The following is an 18876-nucleotide window of genomic DNA, read 5'->3' on the forward strand; positions in this document are numbered from 1 at the left end:
TGGACAGCTGGAAAATGAGAGGAATAAATGTGGTCTAGGCCTACTAGAAATCATTTTGGTTTTACATTTACATACTTAGATTTAAGATCTTGTGCACATTCTCACACAGGTGCACTCTTTAAAAAAAGGTACTTCAGAAGAATTTTTTTTTGTCTACATGGTTAACATCTGAAGTTTTTTCTTTAAAGAACCTTTGACTGAATATTTTTTGTGGAACCAAAAATGGTTCTTCTATGGCATCGCTATAAAGATCCTTTTAAGCACCTTTATTTTTAAGAGTGTGTGAGCAAGCAAACTTGCAGGATAAAAAGATGTTGTAGAAAACCCTTATATGGATATGATATGGGTGTGTTTTATTCAAATTATGAGCTGCCGACACATGCTTCTTCATTTAAAATATTCATTATTACTATTTATTGGTATTATAACTTTTTACATAGGGCGACCATACAGTATGTGACCATTTTGTTCCGGACACGTCATGGCCAAGATTTCTATATTGACTTAATTATGTAGTTTTGGCTTTGTTTGTGTATGTACACCAATATGTAACATCGGTTCCTTATGTTTTCAAAATGCTCTTAAGATACTTTTGATCAAAGCAATATAGAAATCCTGGCCAGGATGCATCCGGGAAAAATGGCATGCCACCCCAATTGACAAATAAATACTGTACGTGAGGCCCAATGTTTCTATCACGCTTTTTTTTTTTTTTTTTTGCAATAATAAACAACAAAGATTACAAAACAAATAAAACAAACAAATCAGAACAATATGTATATATATAGTTTCTTACATACATTTTTTTAATTATTATATAATGAAAAATTATTTTAAAAATTGTGCTCCTCTGAGTATGTAACGCAAATCGACTAGACCTATACATGTGACTCATAGCATAAATGTCCACCTTCTAAAGTAGATATATTCAGTTCACAATAAAAAAAAGTTTCTCTACAGATAGCTTTAAAGAAAATGCATGTTTTAAATACAGGTATTACAATTTAAGAAGCTAAGAGAAGCTTAGAGCTAAGAGCTAAGGGGGAAAAAAAATCAGTGAAGAAGGATTGGAGAAAAACCTTGACAGTCTCTGAACTCATCAGTAGAAGCCCATCCTCTGGCAAAATGTAATATCCAATGGCAATAATATATGGCTCTAAGGTCATACATGTCATTGTTAGTTAGTATAAGCAGGCCAAAGGTTAAAAGCTCACCATCACAGAAAATGAATTTTAGAGTTAATCCCAAAATTTGTGGTAACTGATAGCACAAATCATTCACTTTAAACGTCTTTTGTGAAAATTGATTTGTCATTAAGATTTGCTGCTTTGTCAAAGACTGCAAGGCAACTAGATTTGTGTCATTTCCAGGATTAGCTCTCATCTCCACAGAGCTGCCTGCCTTCCCTAAACCCCTTCACCCAGATAGCTGCATACCTCGGTCGGCCGTCCCAAATCATTTTCTCCTTGTGAAAGCAAACAAGACCGATCGATTCATCCTCCCAGCAGGTAGAGGAGCCCTGCAGCATGCCTGTCAGTAAAATCGTGAGCATCTACAGGAGCGAGGGATTGAATAGGCTGTGTGAGACGTGTAGGCTTATGAGTGACTTGGGGAGGTGAAGGGTCCTGGGCTCCGTTGGAGAGCAGGGTGACCCCCACACAAAGGGCCAAACAGAGACATGGGGTTTGTTTTGCAGGCAGACACACACACATACACACGTAAGAGTGGAATTTGAGAATGCCCTGATGTGAATGCTGTCTTTAATCCTTTTTCCTGGTCACCCTGCTTCTTTCGTTGTGGGCCACCAAGGCTGGACTCTCAGGAATCTCAAGAATTCCCAGAGCGCTTTTTACCCTATTCCTGCACAGAGACACAGGGCACAATGACAGCACTGCCCTGTCTGTGTACAGGGTCAAATCCCCCTCAGTGCCTTTCTCTCTCTATCTGCCACCTCTTTCCGCTCTCTTACCCCTCAACTGTGATGTGCCCAAAACCTGTTAGCTATTGTGTTGGATATTGTAACAACATGCAGAGAATAGCAAAATCACTGATATGGAGAGACTGTGATTAACAGATATTTAATATTGAGGGGGACGAAATATAACATTTTAAAAAAATATTAATCAGCCATGTGAATACTAATGAGTTGCTCTCGTGTTTTAATTCGATATTAAATCTAAAGTAAACACACAGTTATAAATCTAATTTAAATTAGCTTTTGGTCAAATAAATAAGGTTGAAATACAATAAAATATAGATATAAAATAAAAAAAAAAATGTCACTAACTATCGCCTTGGCAGCTTAATGAATTAAACAAGTTGAAGTACTAAAATTGCTAAAACTATAAATAAAAATAAATGAAAACTATTAAAAAGAGGTAAAAATGAATTACAAAAGGTTGAAATACAATAAAATATAGATATAAAATAAAAAAAAAATGTCACTAACTATCGCTTGGCAGCTTAATGAATTAAACAAGTTGAAGTACTAAAATTGCTAAAACTATAAATAAAAATAAATGAAAACTATTAAAATTAAATGAATTCAAACTTCAAATATACACATTTATTCAAAATATTAATTGATACAATAATGGTATATAAGTAATACTCAATTAATATACAAGTGTTAGATTGTCAAAAAACTCAAATACCTTTTATTAAAAATAAATTAACTTAAGAGGTTAGGTTTTGCTTTTCAAAAGCTAAACGTTTGAAAAGCAAAACCCAACCTCTTTGTATATTTTACACCAGATGCAAAGCTTGATGAAGTAATAATCTCTTCCATTTTTGTCCTAAAGAGCCAGGACACATTTAGTAGTAGTCCCGCCCATTGTTCAGTTTCATTGGTCTAAAATCCGCTCAACATGTACATTAAGCATGAACTATCTTCTAATTGGCCGAGATTGTATCACACCTCAGTTTCACATTCAATGTGGACAGACAATTGCTGAAATCACACCAGCAGAGCTATACTGTGAGATGCACATCTGTTGTTTATAGTGATTTTTCAGCTCGTAAGGCTCATGTAAGGCTTCATTAAACACAATCACATAATCACTGTCAGAGGTATAAAAAAAAAACAAAGGAAAAAAAACAGTGATGCAGCTTTGTCAGGCTGTTTTCAAAATAGTCCAACGCTGTGCTCTAATAGAAACCATACAGATTTAATATTGACGTAATTTTCAACCAAAATTACTGGCTAAATGTTGAAATGGTAATCTTTTCCGAGTTCTATTCATTTTAACATATCTGCCCTTAGAAGATAAGACTATTATCACCAGAGTGTCAGAGCCGCTGACAGAAACCCGCTCTGTTTCACATCAGAGAGAATTAAATATGAGGCCTCACCCAGACTAGGAGGTTTATTATAAACCGTGCAACCTGACACCAGAGGTAATAACTCTAAGTTAATAGGACTCAGTATTGGGAACTTCATGTACTTGCTTATAATTAACGATCCCCTCTTTGTAAGATTAACTAAGAGGCCTGGTTTATTAGCTGGATGACAATCCTTCATTCAGTGCCTCAATCAGGCAGCGGGGGCTCTGTGCAGTTGAGTGCTGGCAGGGAGCTGGTTAACACTGACACGGCTGGCTGGTTTTAATAGGGAGGTAGTGGAGAGAGGGCGAGGTACAGCACACAGCACAGCCGACACCTGCAAACACTTGACTGGACTCGTACAGAGAGGCAGCGCGTCTGAATCTGGAATACTAACGGATTTGTTCCCCGTGAAATTGTGAAAGATGACAGCGCGACTGGAATCGGGAAAGTTTTTCTGAGCTCCGCGTTTATTCTCAAAGGGTAACCGGTTAATGAACGCAAGCTAGTACTTTAACTGCGCCGTCTGGAAACTTTGGCAACTGAGAAAGAACGAAGAAACAACCTACAAGCCCACAAACAAATGGACACTGACGCGTTTAGGTGTGTTTTGTGACTGTTTTGTTCGCATCGGACAGCTGCGTGCCACGGAATGTAACATCTTCCATCTTAAGTTACCTGGACAAGAAGTAAGTGGCTTTTTAGTGAAAGAAACATGTTGGAAACATTAAGCAGTGTGTTCGTTCGATACGGTTTGTTTATTTCTTTATCTTTGAGTTCTTTGTTTACATTATCCTGTCACCTACAGGCTGTCTCTCAAACAGTGAGATGCCTGACGAGAACACTTATGTGAAGCATTTTTTGGGCATCATCTCGCGTATTTGATCCCCAAAAATGCAGCTGACACGGAAAATGCATATATTGTATAAGAAACGGTATGAAATGTTCTAGAGAACCTATAGAAACCCATTGAGAAAAGGTTACTGAGGAATATACAAAATGAATGGGACTCATAAGTTCTGAAGTGCCTCAAATGTGTGTGTGTGTATATATATAAATATATATGTATAACCAGGTCTTATCTTGGTGGGTTTCTCACAGCTATTGTCCACAGAGTCCTGTGTCTTTTTACATGCCACAAGGTTCCCACATCAGTCTTCACTGTCCACTTTACACCCACATGACAAAGTTGCTCAAGAATTATCAGTTTTCTGTTAAAACAAGACTAGAGAAACATTCATGTGCTCATTTGAATTATCAGTTTTCTGTTAAAACAAACTTAGCAGGCAACTTTAGATAACCGCGATGTGACATTTGGAAATGCACATTATATGTTCACTGGGCTAATTTATTATTCATTCACAGCTCTACCTGAAAAAGTAATGCATTATGTATCTGAAGTTAAAAGCATAACGGATCAAAAATAGCGTCAGATATGGTCCCTAAAATTTGTAGGTTTCTAATCTTAAATTTTGCATATGTAGAATAAAAGAGGGCATAAATTATGTATTATTTTCAGCAGTGCATATTTTAATCTGAGAGGTTTTTTTTTGCAGATGGTACACAGTTCAACACAGGCCAGTTATCATAGAGGAGACTAAAGCTGTTGAATATGTGGTTTATTTTGGTCATTTAATCAGTTCATTGATTAATTTGTAAAGTGAACTTCGTCTGAAACACTGCACAACCTTCTGTGGTTTCTGGTATCAAATAGCGATGCTTAATGTGTGGGACACTCAAAATCCTGCACAAAACATGAAAAGGCTCTTAGTGGTTATGATTTTAAGGCTGTTTCGAAATTCACTGCCGTTGAAATATAAAAAATGTATTTCATTTACATCCTTGTTCACAAACTTGAGGATGGTTTTTTATGCTAAGACAAAGGAGATGAATAAGCAATTGATTAGTAACTCTGTTTATGTGCTCATGGATGTAAATACTGGTTAGAAACATTTAATACACAACATGAAGGTATTTATGCAATTCTCCGACTGCTACCTTGATCCTTACTAAATGCCTCTTCGGTGTTGTAACTCTGGCATGTTTGTGTGCTGATTTAAAAGCTTCTGGCCTTGATACGAAGATGGACTGTTTCAGTGGTGTAGAATTTTTACCAACCTATTGAAGTTATTCAAAACCAACCTGCTGCTTGAAAGACTTGACAGTGGAATTCTGGGATCCATGTGGATCGTATCTCATCAATTATTGAACAGTTATTGAGGCAGACGAGGAAAGAAGGTCTGAAATCGATTGAGAGGCATCTTGCCCTGAGGGGTTCACTGGATCTGCCTTTATTTTGGTATTGTTGACAGGCCTTAGTGAAATATTAATCTTGCCAATCATAGAATACACTATGTACTGACTTACCTAGAAGCGGTGCCATCCATACTAAAATCTCCTGCTTGTGCCATTATTTATTTATTTTTTTTTTAAATAGCCATTTTTTTCTTTGTATTGTTGACAATTAAATGAGTTGGTTAAATGCTTTTAGTTATTGATAGAATTGCTGTTTTTGAAGTTTTGTACATGTACTTTTAAGTTAATTGTAGAGAAATACTGTAACCTCTGATTACAATAGAAAAAAATATAAAACCACAGATACAATTTTTTTTATTTATTATATTTTCGTGAATGTATGAAGTTTTCTTGAATTTCACTAGTAACCACATATGCAGTTCATCACAAGTAGAAAGTGTCCAAATACCTTCTTAATTTCAGACGTATGTCTTATTTTATAAATTAAAAACATTTCAAAATATTCTCTAAAAATGCCTGTATGTTTGATGCTTTGTTTAATACAATGATACGCTTACACTTTTTTTTTTTTTTGAGACTGCTAGTCTTCAAATGTTTTGCTTCCAAGTTTATCTTTTCTAAATCACTTTTTATTTTCCTTGTCATGAGGATGAAGAAGATGATGATAAAAGACTAAAGTAAATATTCTAAATTGGTCACTTTGTTCTATTCTGAGTGTTCCTTGAAGACGTTATGAGGTCATGTTTGGGAAGAGAGTATGTGAGAGCTCATAGCTGATGTCTTTGTGATTAACACACTTTGAACATTAAAAAGGGAATCTTTTTATATAAACAGCCCCTGAAAGGCACATAAAAATTCACACCGATACTCTTCCAGGCATATTTCAAAGAATCCAAATATGGATAATTAATACCTGTACAAACCTGTTGACATAACGTTTTGGACGTATTAGAAAGCATTTGTCACAAGAACAAAAATAAATAGCTTTTTTTTTTAGTCAGCTATAGCCTAATTTGCAAAAATTTATTGGACGTCCATGTCAATGTTTTCACATTTGCCTTTCTTACATTTTTCAGTTTTTAAAAAAAAAATGTTAGACCATAAATTCAAAGCCTTGCTAGTTTAAACCCCCCAATCTTTCTAGTGAAAGTATTTTAATGGATATTCTAATCTCTTCCTTTAACCTATGAATATTAAAGCTTTTATCCCTCTCCCTGTTTTGTGTTAATTCAGGGAAACGGTCTTTAGCTCAAGTTGTTTTTTTTTGCGCATTTCAACATTCATGTAGCTTTTTTTGTTCACTACGTAAATGACACACTTAAATTCCCATTTGTCACAAGTGCCTCTCTCTCCCACACACACACACACACACACACACACACACACACACACACACACACACACACAAACACAGAGAGAGATGCACTCATGTATACACTTCCCACTCTCTACACATACAACAAGCCTCTTGAGACGGTTGTCATGACAGCGTCAGTGGGGCTGGGGGGTCAGAATGGGGTCAGATCGGACTCTAGGGGTTGGTGGAAGGGGGATTCTGGGGCATAAGTGATAATTTAGTGATGTCATCATGGACACGGTAGACGGTGGGTTTTTACACATCACGTATCACTTGTTCTTGATGTTCTTTAATGCATCCGTTCAGGTTTCAGAGCAGAAGCACCTGACATGACTTCAGAATGCTGACCCCCCTCAAACAGTCCCCCTCATCAACCCCATCCCGGTCCTGGTGCCACATTTACGGAGAAAGGCACAATGCAGGGGCGTCAATAACAGTGAGCAAGAGTGCCTAATCCCTGCAGCTGTCAGCCCTGGGAGTATTAAGCCTCCATTCTGAAGATTCTTGGGTCTTTGCCAATCAAAGACCAACAGTAGTTGCTGCGAGAGTCCGTTGATGACCAAACAATCTATTCTCTGGCTGGAGAGGACAGTGGATACAAAGAAAAATGAAGTCATCACATCAGAAAGGCAAGGAAAAGCTCGGAGGAAAAAAAGATGCAGGGTGTTCATCAGTCCAGTGATGTCACACTGTAGTGTCTGGTTGTTCTCAGGCTATCTGGAAAATTTGCTGGTATGACAAAACAATAAAAATAAATGTTGAGTGAGAGGCGCCAAGAATAGCAAACGGAAACTAACCTAGAGATTTTAACCAGTTCTTTTCTTTGACTACTTGCCATTTGTAAGGTGATCTCAACTGTTGCTTAGTTGGTCATACTTCATGTCTGAATGGGGTTTTGTAATTGTCCAGTATATCGGTATCGACCATGTTAGTCGTATCAAATTATATTAAAAAAAATGTATTTATCGGTTGATATCAGATATTTCATTGTGCATGTTCTTTATCTTCATTTTTACAGTTAGATGAACAGTGTTGAGGAGTAACTAGTAACATGTAGCAGAATTATGCAATATATGCAACAATTAATTATTTTCACTTTTGATTAAATCCTTTCCCAAACTGCATTGCCTGCACTACAATATGAGACGCCAATGTTTCAGGAGTTTACACAGAATAGCACACATGCTTACTTTAAAACTGTTTTATTGTCTATTGGCATTTATATATAGTATATTCTTTATTTTTAAGATTAGCTGTTTTTTTTGTTCAAGGCATTGTTAGATTCCAGCGTTTCCTGTTGTAGCTATGCAAAAATTTGTTTTCAAAAACAGCATCATAATTATTAAACTATGATTATGATTTCAAAACTTTGAGAGTAACTAGTTTTGAGCACTACTATATGGTTAACCCTGCCTGATTTACACGTTTGAAATCATTTAAAGTTGAAAACGTTTAGAAAATAATAAAAAAATAATCACATTTATTTGCATATTTTTTTATGCAGTCAAGCATCATTTTTGTTTACTTTTGTGTGACGTGTTGGATTATCATTTGATCTCCAATGTAAAATCACGGTCCCTAAGCAAAGTCAAATCTAAACAAATCAAAATTCCATTTGAAACCAAGAACTAATGCATTAAATCTCCTTTATTCTTTTGATGCAGTGCATAACAACATTGCATCCTATCATGAGGTCCCCTGATGCTGGAAAACAGCTGTCAGCTATGAATAGCAGAGGCCATGCTGGTGGGGTAATTGTAGAGGAATTCAGTGTTTATCATGTAAATAAAAGAAGAGAGGCCATTGAAACAGGTGTTGGTATGCACCAGGAGGGCCATGTGCTGTTCGCCCCGCTCTGCGTAAAGTCTCTCTAATGCTCCTGCTCTCAATTTGTAACATTACAACACACAAGCACCACTTTCAGAGATCTGGCTTTGCCAAAGGGGAGGGGAGCATTGTGGTAGGGATTAGAAAAAGAGACAGGCAGAGTTCATGTGTGCGTATTTATGTGTGCGCGTGTGGCTTGAGAATGATGGAGTGCATTAATATTGCAAGATGCTTTTTTGTTATTTCTAAATTAGTGCCTCATTATTTCCCCATTCGCGATAACCTATCATATGTACCGGGCTGCTCTTTCTGTTCGCATGAGAAAATGGTTGTTGCGTGTTGCTTGGTGACTGCACAACACCACTGACGTGTGAAGGTGAAAATGTCCCTGTGGTTTGTGGGTAGCGGTCACTTCAAAGACCCGCAGATAAGATGTTCGGAGCTTAGCGGCCTTTGAAGACAGGAGCTCAATCCGGTCCTTAAGGGTGGTGAAGCTTAGCCAATGACTCCAAAGCTGTCTGCTCCGCCCGGTTTAAATGCACAGTCCTGGACCTTTGTGTAGGGGGCAGCCAACATTAGAGCTGGAGAAGGGCCACGATTCCCTCAACAGTGGCACGCACTTAGCTCCCTGACACTAGAGAGCATATGTGCGTTTGTGAAAACCTTCCCTGACTTGCTAAGCGCACGACATGAACTTACTTTAGACCTGGCCCTGAGAAAGCCAATCTGTTATGCCGCTTGCCAGTATACTTCAGGACTGGCTGTCAGCCATTTTTGCAAAAAAGGCATCAAAGGCTACAATGGGCAGGTTAGTGTGTGCGTGTGCGTGTATAAAAAATGAGAGAGAAGTCTGTAAAAATAGGCCCTAGTACACTGTGTTAATGATGTGAAGGATTTTTTATATATATATATATATATATATTTTTTTTTTTTTACAGTTTTACTTTATTTTAAATTAAAATAAAACTGAGCTATGCAACATGTGTAAATAATAGGTAATGTCTTGGCAGAAAATTTCCAGGACACACACACACGTCTTTTTAATTGTGATATTTACTAGTAATTTCTCAATGTACAATTTTTTTTCTGTGTTTAAGCTGGTTTAAGAGTATTTTAGAGTCTTGTCTTGCCCAGACAACCATCTAGCTGACCAGCTAAAACAGTGAAAACCACCAATTTTTAGGTAAAGTAAGTCTTAACAGTAAAGTCTGAGATCCTGGTAAATGATTATTGCATTTTTTCTGTGGTGGATGTTGAAACATGACCCTCTTGACCCCTTTGTACACTTGTTAGTCCCTAGGGGCTGTTTTCCGAGTCAGTGGCAGCTCTATTGCTGAGCTAATGCGTCACGCTAATGAGTGCTAACATTGACAGCAGACCGCATTAGCCCCACCCAGCCTGCGTTCTGAGAGGTGATAGGGTTGACTGCTTCACCTTTTCTTCTACACCTCAGTGGTTTAATTGCTTGGGCTAAAGCTCTTGTTACTTTCCTCTTTTTCTTTCCCACTTTTCTTTTGTTTACTTGGATTTGCTAACTGAAAAGTAGTCACAAAATCTTCAGAGGCCTTGAGGCAACAGAAGGTTTGGGGTGCAGAATATGCTTTTGATTCTTACTTTCTTCACAGGAGAATGAAATATAGCCTGAGGATTTGGAGGGGATTTCAGAGATTTGGAGTTTCTAGTTCAGCTTGTCATGTAGCCGTATATCTTGGGTGGTGTCATGCAGAGTGGTTTATCTACATGCGTGCTTTACTTTAGATGTATTATGTTGTTATGCCCTTTGACAGACAGTGATTTTTTTTTTTTTTTTTTTTTTTTTTTTTATGATATTTTTGGCCTTAAAAAAAATGCACTTGACTTTTGAAAAGGAACCAACTGATACTGATTAGCTCATGAAACTGTTATGAAAGATGTGCCTCAAAACATCAAATTCACTCACACACACACACACACACATACAGTATATAACACACTTCACTGCAGTTTCCAGTTGAAATGAATGCTAGCAGAATTAAGACAACGTTTATTCCTTTTCACACAAACTATTAGGGAAGTGGAAAATTATTAATTAATAAACACTTTTTCTCATGTGTTTCTTTAGCACAAAAATTTTGATTTGTAAACTACTGTTTAATGTTTGCATTCACGGTCATAGCCATCATTTCAGGAATGAGTGGGACAGAATATCAACTGTAAAACCATTTTTATACAATTGATGTGTTTTATAAAGTATATGTACATATAGTAATATGTAACATCAGACATTTTTAAAGGCCGGTTTATCTCTGTTTCTTTTACTTGTTGTGCATCATGATTTCTATTTAGCCCTTACAAAACCTTAACAATCACTATCTTTATTTTAATTTGTAACATTACAAAAGAGTTATAGTTTGTATAGTATAATTAGAATTTTTTTTCAGGCTGGGCTGAGTTAATCACATAAGGAGGTCACTTTATAGTTGCATTGAGTTTTTATATGGATTGGTTTTATACATTCTTTTCTTGTTTAGTCATTGGCCTATTTATTTAATGACTAGAGCCGAACAAAACCTCAGAGAAGATATGCACAAACTCACAAAATTATTATTTTTTGCAGATGTAACTCATTGTCAGACTGTAACTGCTCCAGGCTAAAATGCAGGACGCCAACAATAGTCTCTGATCGTACCCCTCTGATTTCTCCCCATAGGCTGTTCCCAATATTCCTCTGGAGATCAGGTGGCCCAGATAAACATATGCAATCTGTCACTGCCCACAACTGATAGACAAAAGAGTCACCCTCGTGTGGTTTTTCCATCCATTTTGTTGCATCATTTACCAGAAACAAACCATCTAATATCATGTAGAAAACAAGTTTTATGGATGAAAAAAATGACTAATGGAAAATTAACCACATCCCTGAAAAAACTTCTAATCAAGTGAAATGAAACGAAAATGAACAGCATCTGAGGCCTTGATTTTTGAGGAGATCATGTTTCTGGTTTTCTTGGCATACAGGGTTTAGCCTGATCATCCATCTTTAGTGATGCTGTCATTGTGTTTTGTGTGTCTTTGGTTAAAGGTTGCTGGCCGCTGTGGTTTAAAAGCACAGTGTGAGTCTCAGTTGAAGCTCTCAGTTAATAGTGACTGTTTTTGTAGTGAGTTATAGGCTTCTAGGCCTCTTCATCACGTGAGAAGCCGACAGTAATCCAACCCACAGAAGCAGAGATGTTTTTTTTCTGCTTTCATTAATCTAGTGACTTGTGCACAAGAAATTTAAGATGGAGTCAGCTCATTAGAACCCTTCATTTATTTTTGAGTATCAAACCAAGTAAACAAACACAGATAAAACAAAACAAATGAAGATTATCGGGTTTTCTAAGCCATTTAAAAATGCTCCAGCTGAATGTTTGGTGTACATAAGTGTTAAAAAGATTACATCAAAGCACAAAGATGTCAAAGAGGAGACTGGACAGACATGTAAGGACGAGTCTTCTGTCACTGCGAGACTGATGAGGACCAACAGGTCTTTGAATTGAGAAATGGCCTGTCTTTTGTGGAGGAATGTGTGGCACAGGGTTATCGGCTCTAGACAATCCCTCAGAGCTCAGAAATGGCCTTCCACTTGATTCAGAAGTTTTTTTCAGATCTGTTTTACTGACTAGACGAGCTGTTGGAAATGCACCCTTGAAATTCTTAGCCGTATAGTTTGATTTAAAAACAACCGATTCACAGAGATTTAACATTCTTTTAAATAATGGGGGACACGCAGGGTGTTGGTCATGTGATCCATCATGTCTCGCTTTATTCCTTGGGGCTCCCCTGCTAAAAGTCTCTTTGTTGGAGTCCCATTGAAGAAGTCTGTGTATTTTTCTTTAATTATATTAATGACTTGCAAACTCTCTTTTTAAAGTTTTAAATCTAGATTCAAAAATTACCTTGAAATATCATCATGTCCTCAAAAGCATGGCATTCTGTAAATCACAGTTTCTTATTTGTCAATTAGAGCTGCTCTAAAGTCCTGTGAGTGAAAATGCAGACATTGGTTCAGCAGGAGGGAGCCACTGCAGTTGAATCATTGAGGGAAAGTCTCCCAGAATCCTTTGTGTCAGGTCGCCCCATGACCTACTGTTTCCACATACCCAGGCTCCTTAATGGTAAATGCGCTGCGCTATTGGTTTTCTGTATTCATGCCTGCTGCATGGAAACTAATTTCCACTTGAAGAGGAGCTCAGCTGGAGAGAGAAAAATAAAGTGTTGGAGACTGGGATAGAAACGAGCGCAGAAGATAGAGAGTCTTTGTCAATTTATATTTTTATTAGTTTTTCTGTTTTCTGCTGATTTCTTTACAAGAATAATTCACCAGCCAAGCCATTATTCAAACTAAAGATTTGTGTATTTTAGTTTATTTAAAATTGTCCATCCATTTAGACGCATAAACAAACTAATATATTAAATGTAATGCATATTTGTCAGTCATAATACGTGAATGAAATTTTTTAATAGTCTTGAACTAAATATGTTTTAAATACACTGTAAACAGGTTTATATATCAGTGAGTCGAATGTATTTAATGTATTATTTTGAAACTGAAACTTGGAAGCTATCAGACCATGTTCATACTTTTTAACAGCTTGAATGTATTTGTTTTCACATGTTAGGATTAATTTTTTTGGGTGTACTCATTATTACTCATAATGTATTCATATCTGTATGTTTTTTTGTTTTTTTTTTAAATCAATGGCTCACAAAAACTGTTTTGAAGAATCTGATCACACCTTTCCTCCATCCCATTCAAAGACAAGCATGAAACGCTATAGAAACCATTAAATAGCTCTGTGTTCATTGTTTTAAATGCTCTTTTATTTCTAGTGGGTTTTTTTCATTTACCCCTACTGAAAAGGGTGTGTAATTTTGATTTATTTATTTATTTATATATAGTTAAATTTCTACTTAAGTTAATTCAGTAATATTATAAGCATGTGTAATAACTAAAACAACTTTGAATTAATTTCTAGATATTATGTTTTTAGACCTCCTCCCTTGTTTTTCATTCATCCGCTATTCATCCTCACTGCTGACTGTCTTATCCTCTGCTGCTCATTTTATTGCCTCACCCTTGTCCTTGACCTCTGTTTATTTTCAGATTGATTCATTCATTTTGCTCTCCGTTTTATAAGAACCTCATCATTCTGTTGCTCCATGTGCAGGTGTGGCTCACTTACACAGACACACACACACAGTGATAATGACACCCCTGTAGCCACTTGAGGCATATAATTAGAGAGCAGACATGTGCTGACTCTTAACGATAGGTATTCTCCAGGCTACGGGACTCACCCATGACTGCACCCTCACATTTACAGTGCATCTCAAAATAAAAGATGCACTCCCTCAGGTTCAGAAATAAAAGCATGATGCAGATTGTTTGGAACTGTGCTGCCAAGTGTACTGTTAACAAACAGAAGTCAAAGTGGTGTATTATTACAGTTAATCAGTGCTGGGTTACTAAAAGTAGTGCCACTACTCATTTAACTACAATTTTCTGTAGCGTGACTGTAGTTGTTTTCAAAATAGCATAGCTGTTCATGAAACTAAATATTTAGTTCGTAAGTCTGATTGAACAAAGCACTTCAGATCCTCAAATTGACTCTATTTATTACATATTTATTTTAAAATGTATTTTGCCAAACGCTTTTTTTTTTTTTTTTGCTGTTTCTCTTTATTGGTGTTATAGTGTAAATTTATTTACTCAAATGCTATTCAGTCATTCAAATTCATAGATATGACTCTTTTTATTAGTAGTTTGTAACTACGTGTAGTTCGACAAGATGCAGTTTCAATTTAGCTTCTTCAACACTGCAGCTAATGATGTTGTTATATTTCAGTATTCATTAATGCTCTTCTTTTGTAATGTTTAGGGTATATTTACATGTAAACAAGACAAGCGAGCCAAAAGGAAGCAAATCAGACATAATGTGGGAGCGCTCGGCCTCTCCTGTCTGTCTGGATCTGTAAGATAAATTTGACACGATGACAATAATGTGTTTGTGCCAGGTTTTAATCTTCTGAAATCTTCACAGACTGGTCATTCCCTCTGCTGCCTTTCAAGAGTAGCAGACAGTGGAGAATTCAGCAGTGCTATTGTTTTACCAATCACGCATTTTAGTTGTTCTAAATGTTGACTGTAATATCTTTTAAAGAATTGGGCTAATTGGTCTGCTTTGACTCCCGAAAGCATTTCTGGTCTCCAGTTTAAACACTCTAGCACATTTATCATAGATAAAGAGCTCTGTCTTTTGGCTATTGTTCCACTGTCATTTTTCATCACTTGGAAGAGTGTCATTTATCCTGGAAGAGGGCCAAAGTACAGCACTTCATAGCGTGTTACAAAACGACCTCAGTTAGAGACCGTTAGTGGTAGAACCACAACAAACCTGTTAAATACCAGCAAAGTGTTCTTTTGTGGTGACACTAATTATTTCATAGGATTATTCCGGGTTCAGTTTTTTTATTTATTTTTTTAACTTGTTCCTCCTTTTTATAGCTACAAGATGTAAACAACATGATTTCAGAGCAAAATCTTCTGTCTTTAGTGTCACGTGATCATCTTTCAGAATGATCATTCTAATAGCGAGTGCTTATTAAATAGTTAGCTTCACATTGCTTCTTTTAAATTCTCCAGAAATGAGTCCCATTTCCTTCCATTGTGTATTACAGTTAAAGGGGCCGTTCACTCAAAATGAAACTTGGCATTAATTACTCCAAACCCGTAAGACCTTCTCGCATCCTCTTAACACGGATTAAGATATTTTTGATGAAATCCAAGAGCTTTGGGACGCTCCATAGACAACAATGCAACTGACACGACCCAAAAAGATAGGCATAAAATAGCCCAATAGACATCAGCGCTATTCAATCGTAATGTTATGAAAGCTGTTTTCTTTACACACAAAAAGTATTCACATGGCAAGACTTTCTTAATTTTGGAAAGTTTGAAGCGACATGAGAATGAGTAATAAATAACAGAAATAAATGACTATCCATTTAACCGTTTTAATGTAATCTACATTGCTGTTGATTTAACTTGTATCAAACATGAAATATTCATTTAAAAACAAATACATCATTTAAACAGAGTTAAAGTAACTGACATATTGCGCTATAAATCATCATTGTTCTGAGCTCCGCATCTTTGAGCAGTCTCATTATAAAACATGCTAGCAAGTGTTTGTGTTCCTGTTACGGTTATCCCTCATTAAGCATGTAAATCTGTGTACACAGCTTGCGTAGATACGTGCCCGCCATGTTTAGCACCTTTAGAACAGGGTGATTTTCTGCAGATACGGAGGCTCACAGTAGGTTTGCCGTTCCCTGCCGTCCGGGACTAAGAGTTTAAGATTTAAAGCAAGACTGTGTGACATGGATTTGCCGTAGCTGCAAGGATTTGGCAGACGTACTTAAGAAACCATTGCTCTCTGACTGCATAGTTTTCTAATCTCTTTTGGGCGCACGTCCCCACTGCAGAAAGACTTGCTGCCCTCTCCCACACAGTCTAACACTGTTTTCATGGAAAAGGCCAGTTGGCTTCGGATATTTCTCTTTTTTTTTTTTTTTTTTTTGGGTCTCTTGATAAAAAGCTAAAAACAAAACTAGGCTGTGTACCTATGGATAATTCGAGCTGTTGTGTTGAAATAGCTCAGCGTTGTGGTTAAACTGGCCTGCCCTTGGGAAGGTGTTTATAGTCCTCACGGTGGATGGCTGTAAATGCTCTGAGAAAAGACAGAGAAACTTATAGCCCCGTGTTACTGTGTGGAAACATTTCAGTAGTCAAATATTAAAAAGCCAACCGACACCTTGAGTACTTTGTTTTCTTTTCTCTTCAGGGCCTCTTTATTAAACAGTGGGACTTTTTTCAGATTTCCAGTGAACTGTAAACGGGCCTAAATTCGAGGCCGGGATTTTAAGGGTGGCTGCTCCTATGATAACAAGACATGAGCATTGTTGAAATGGCTCTGGTTTTATGAGCCTCGTTTATGGAAACAAATTGGAACTACTCATAAAATGTATACAGTTGCTGTCAGTTACCAATGAATGAACCTGCTAGTGATGTAATGCATGAACTGAATGTGTCTGTCTCTCTCACACTTGCAGATCTCGGTGGGTAAACTGCTGCTGTCATTATCACGATCATGATGCAAACCCTGCTCCTCATCCTGAGCTTATGTGTCTGGGGTTGTCATTGCAACGCCCGCACAACACCCCGAGTGCACCTGTCATACAAAGGTGAGAAATGTGCAATTTTTCCCCTTGTTTTTTAAACCTGAACACACGTTTTTATTTGTATGTGTATTCTTTTTTGAGCTACCTCGCATTACCAGTGCATTTTTTTCATTGTTGGTAATAAAATGAGCCACTGAGGCGATCGTAATTATTAGCACATCTCATTATCACGTTTAAATCCTTATATCCTAATAACACCTGAAAATAACTGGGCCTGACAAAGTGCAACCATTCAGGCAGAAATGTGAAAATGCAAGTGCTTTTGAGGTATTTTTTGCTCTATGTAAAGGAATTTTGCATTTTAAAAGTGTCTTGACTCGGAAGTGTTAAGGTAATTAATGAAATCATGGAGATAAAATGTTATGGAAATTTCTTAAGCAATCACTAAAACTTAAGAAATGGCTGAGAAGTTGGTATTTGCAGTTTCGTAAAATCCAGTAATCACAAATTACTAATTCACTTCTTGGAATTTCTTTAATTGCAAAAATTAAATTTTAATATTTACAATGATGTTGTGTTATTTTATGCTACCACTCCTAGTTTCTTTAAATGAAAAAGTTAACAAGCAGCTTTGTGATTATAGCAAAAAATGTTTACCCAAACCTGTATGAATTTCATTCTTCTGTGAAAAACTAAAGATGATGTTTTGAAGAATGTTTTTAACTGTTTTGTCAATATAATGAAATTGAAAAGGTATAAAGCAACGTTGGATCTCACTGACTTGCATTGTCTGGCCGAAAAAAAATATAGCTGAAGTCATGCAGGTTTGAAACAATTAATTAGGGGCTTGTTTAAGTTTTTTCGAAAGTCTGTGTGCTTTGTGGAGCTTCTGAGCACTTTCTGTCATCATTGGCTTTTTAACGCCTCTTTTCTTACTGTTCCTCATGTCACACTCTCTGTCTTTCTCACTTTCTCGCTTCCTGTCTTCCTGTGTATGTTTTGAATCTGGCACCAGCATGCCTCATCTCCCAATTAATGCCCCAGAGAGGGGACTACCCATCATCCCCTCTGCAGGGGGATGTGTCACGGCGGGGCACAAAGAGATGCAAGCAGAGCGAGGCAGATGTTTGAAGTTTAAAAGTCAAATCTCTTTAACACAAAAGCATTAGCATTTTTTTCCCATTCAGCTCGCAAGCGGCGGTCAAATACCAGGCTTGAAAAGATACAGTGGCGTTGTCGAAGAGATATTGTTTTATATAATGAAAGACACTAGGCACAGCTGCATGCAGGCACATTTATAATACTATTTTGCCAATCCGTCTGACAGAAGCACAGCAGCACAACAGGTCAGAGTCTGACATGAATTTGCTCTCAGTTCTCAGAAACTGTCACACACAAAACCCAGCAGGTGCCTCTGCAGTGGAGCCCCATTACTTTGTATAATCCATCAGAAAGTATTCACACACACACACGGTCTCCTACAGTCTCCTCCACAATATATATTTAGTACACAACCTGGTTACATGTGCCAATTCAGCAAGAGACATGGTTCTTCATGACACCCTGCTGTCAGGATGCTGGGCTTTCCTGACCAGACACGACACAACAATATTCCATTGAATGATTGTTTTGTTCGTAGAGCATCTTAAAGCTTAACAGTGTATGTGTTTACATTTTGCATTTTTACATCATACATTCATGGCCCGATGCTTCCTCAGTAGTAACATATATCCTTTTATATATTACACAGAAATTAAGAAACGTGCATACAATACATATGCATACAATGAATAAAAGAAATAAACAAACACACACCATACATACAAGTGTACCAGTGGTATGTGGTGGTGTTCTGAAATAGTATACATGCACACACGATTATGGATTATGAGTATAGAATTGATTGTGCATAG

General features: G+C 37.0%; 1 protein-coding gene across 2 annotated transcripts in view; it reads left to right on the plus strand.

Annotated features, from left to right (window-relative positions):
* Positions 1-3556: 3556 nt before the first annotated feature.
* sema3gb (sema domain, immunoglobulin domain (Ig), short basic domain, secreted, (semaphorin) 3Gb) overlaps positions 3557-18876 on the plus strand; it is a 31610-nt gene continuing 16290 nt past the window's right edge. The window contains exons 1-2 of one of the 2 annotated variants that reach the window (XM_043246443.1): positions 3557-4010; positions 16895-17026. In XM_043246443.1, the coding sequence (XP_043102378.1) occupies positions 16933-17026 (94 nt within the window). In that variant the 5' untranslated portion in view covers positions 3557-4010; positions 16895-16932. The remainder of the gene's footprint in view (positions 4011-16894; positions 17027-18876) is intronic. The other variant, XM_043246441.1, reaches the window with a different exon arrangement.

Source organism: Puntigrus tetrazona, chromosome 8 (assembly GCF_018831695.1).
Source record: "Puntigrus tetrazona isolate hp1 chromosome 8, ASM1883169v1, whole genome shotgun sequence".
NCBI lineage: Eukaryota > Metazoa > Chordata > Actinopteri > Cypriniformes > Cyprinidae > Puntigrus > Puntigrus tetrazona.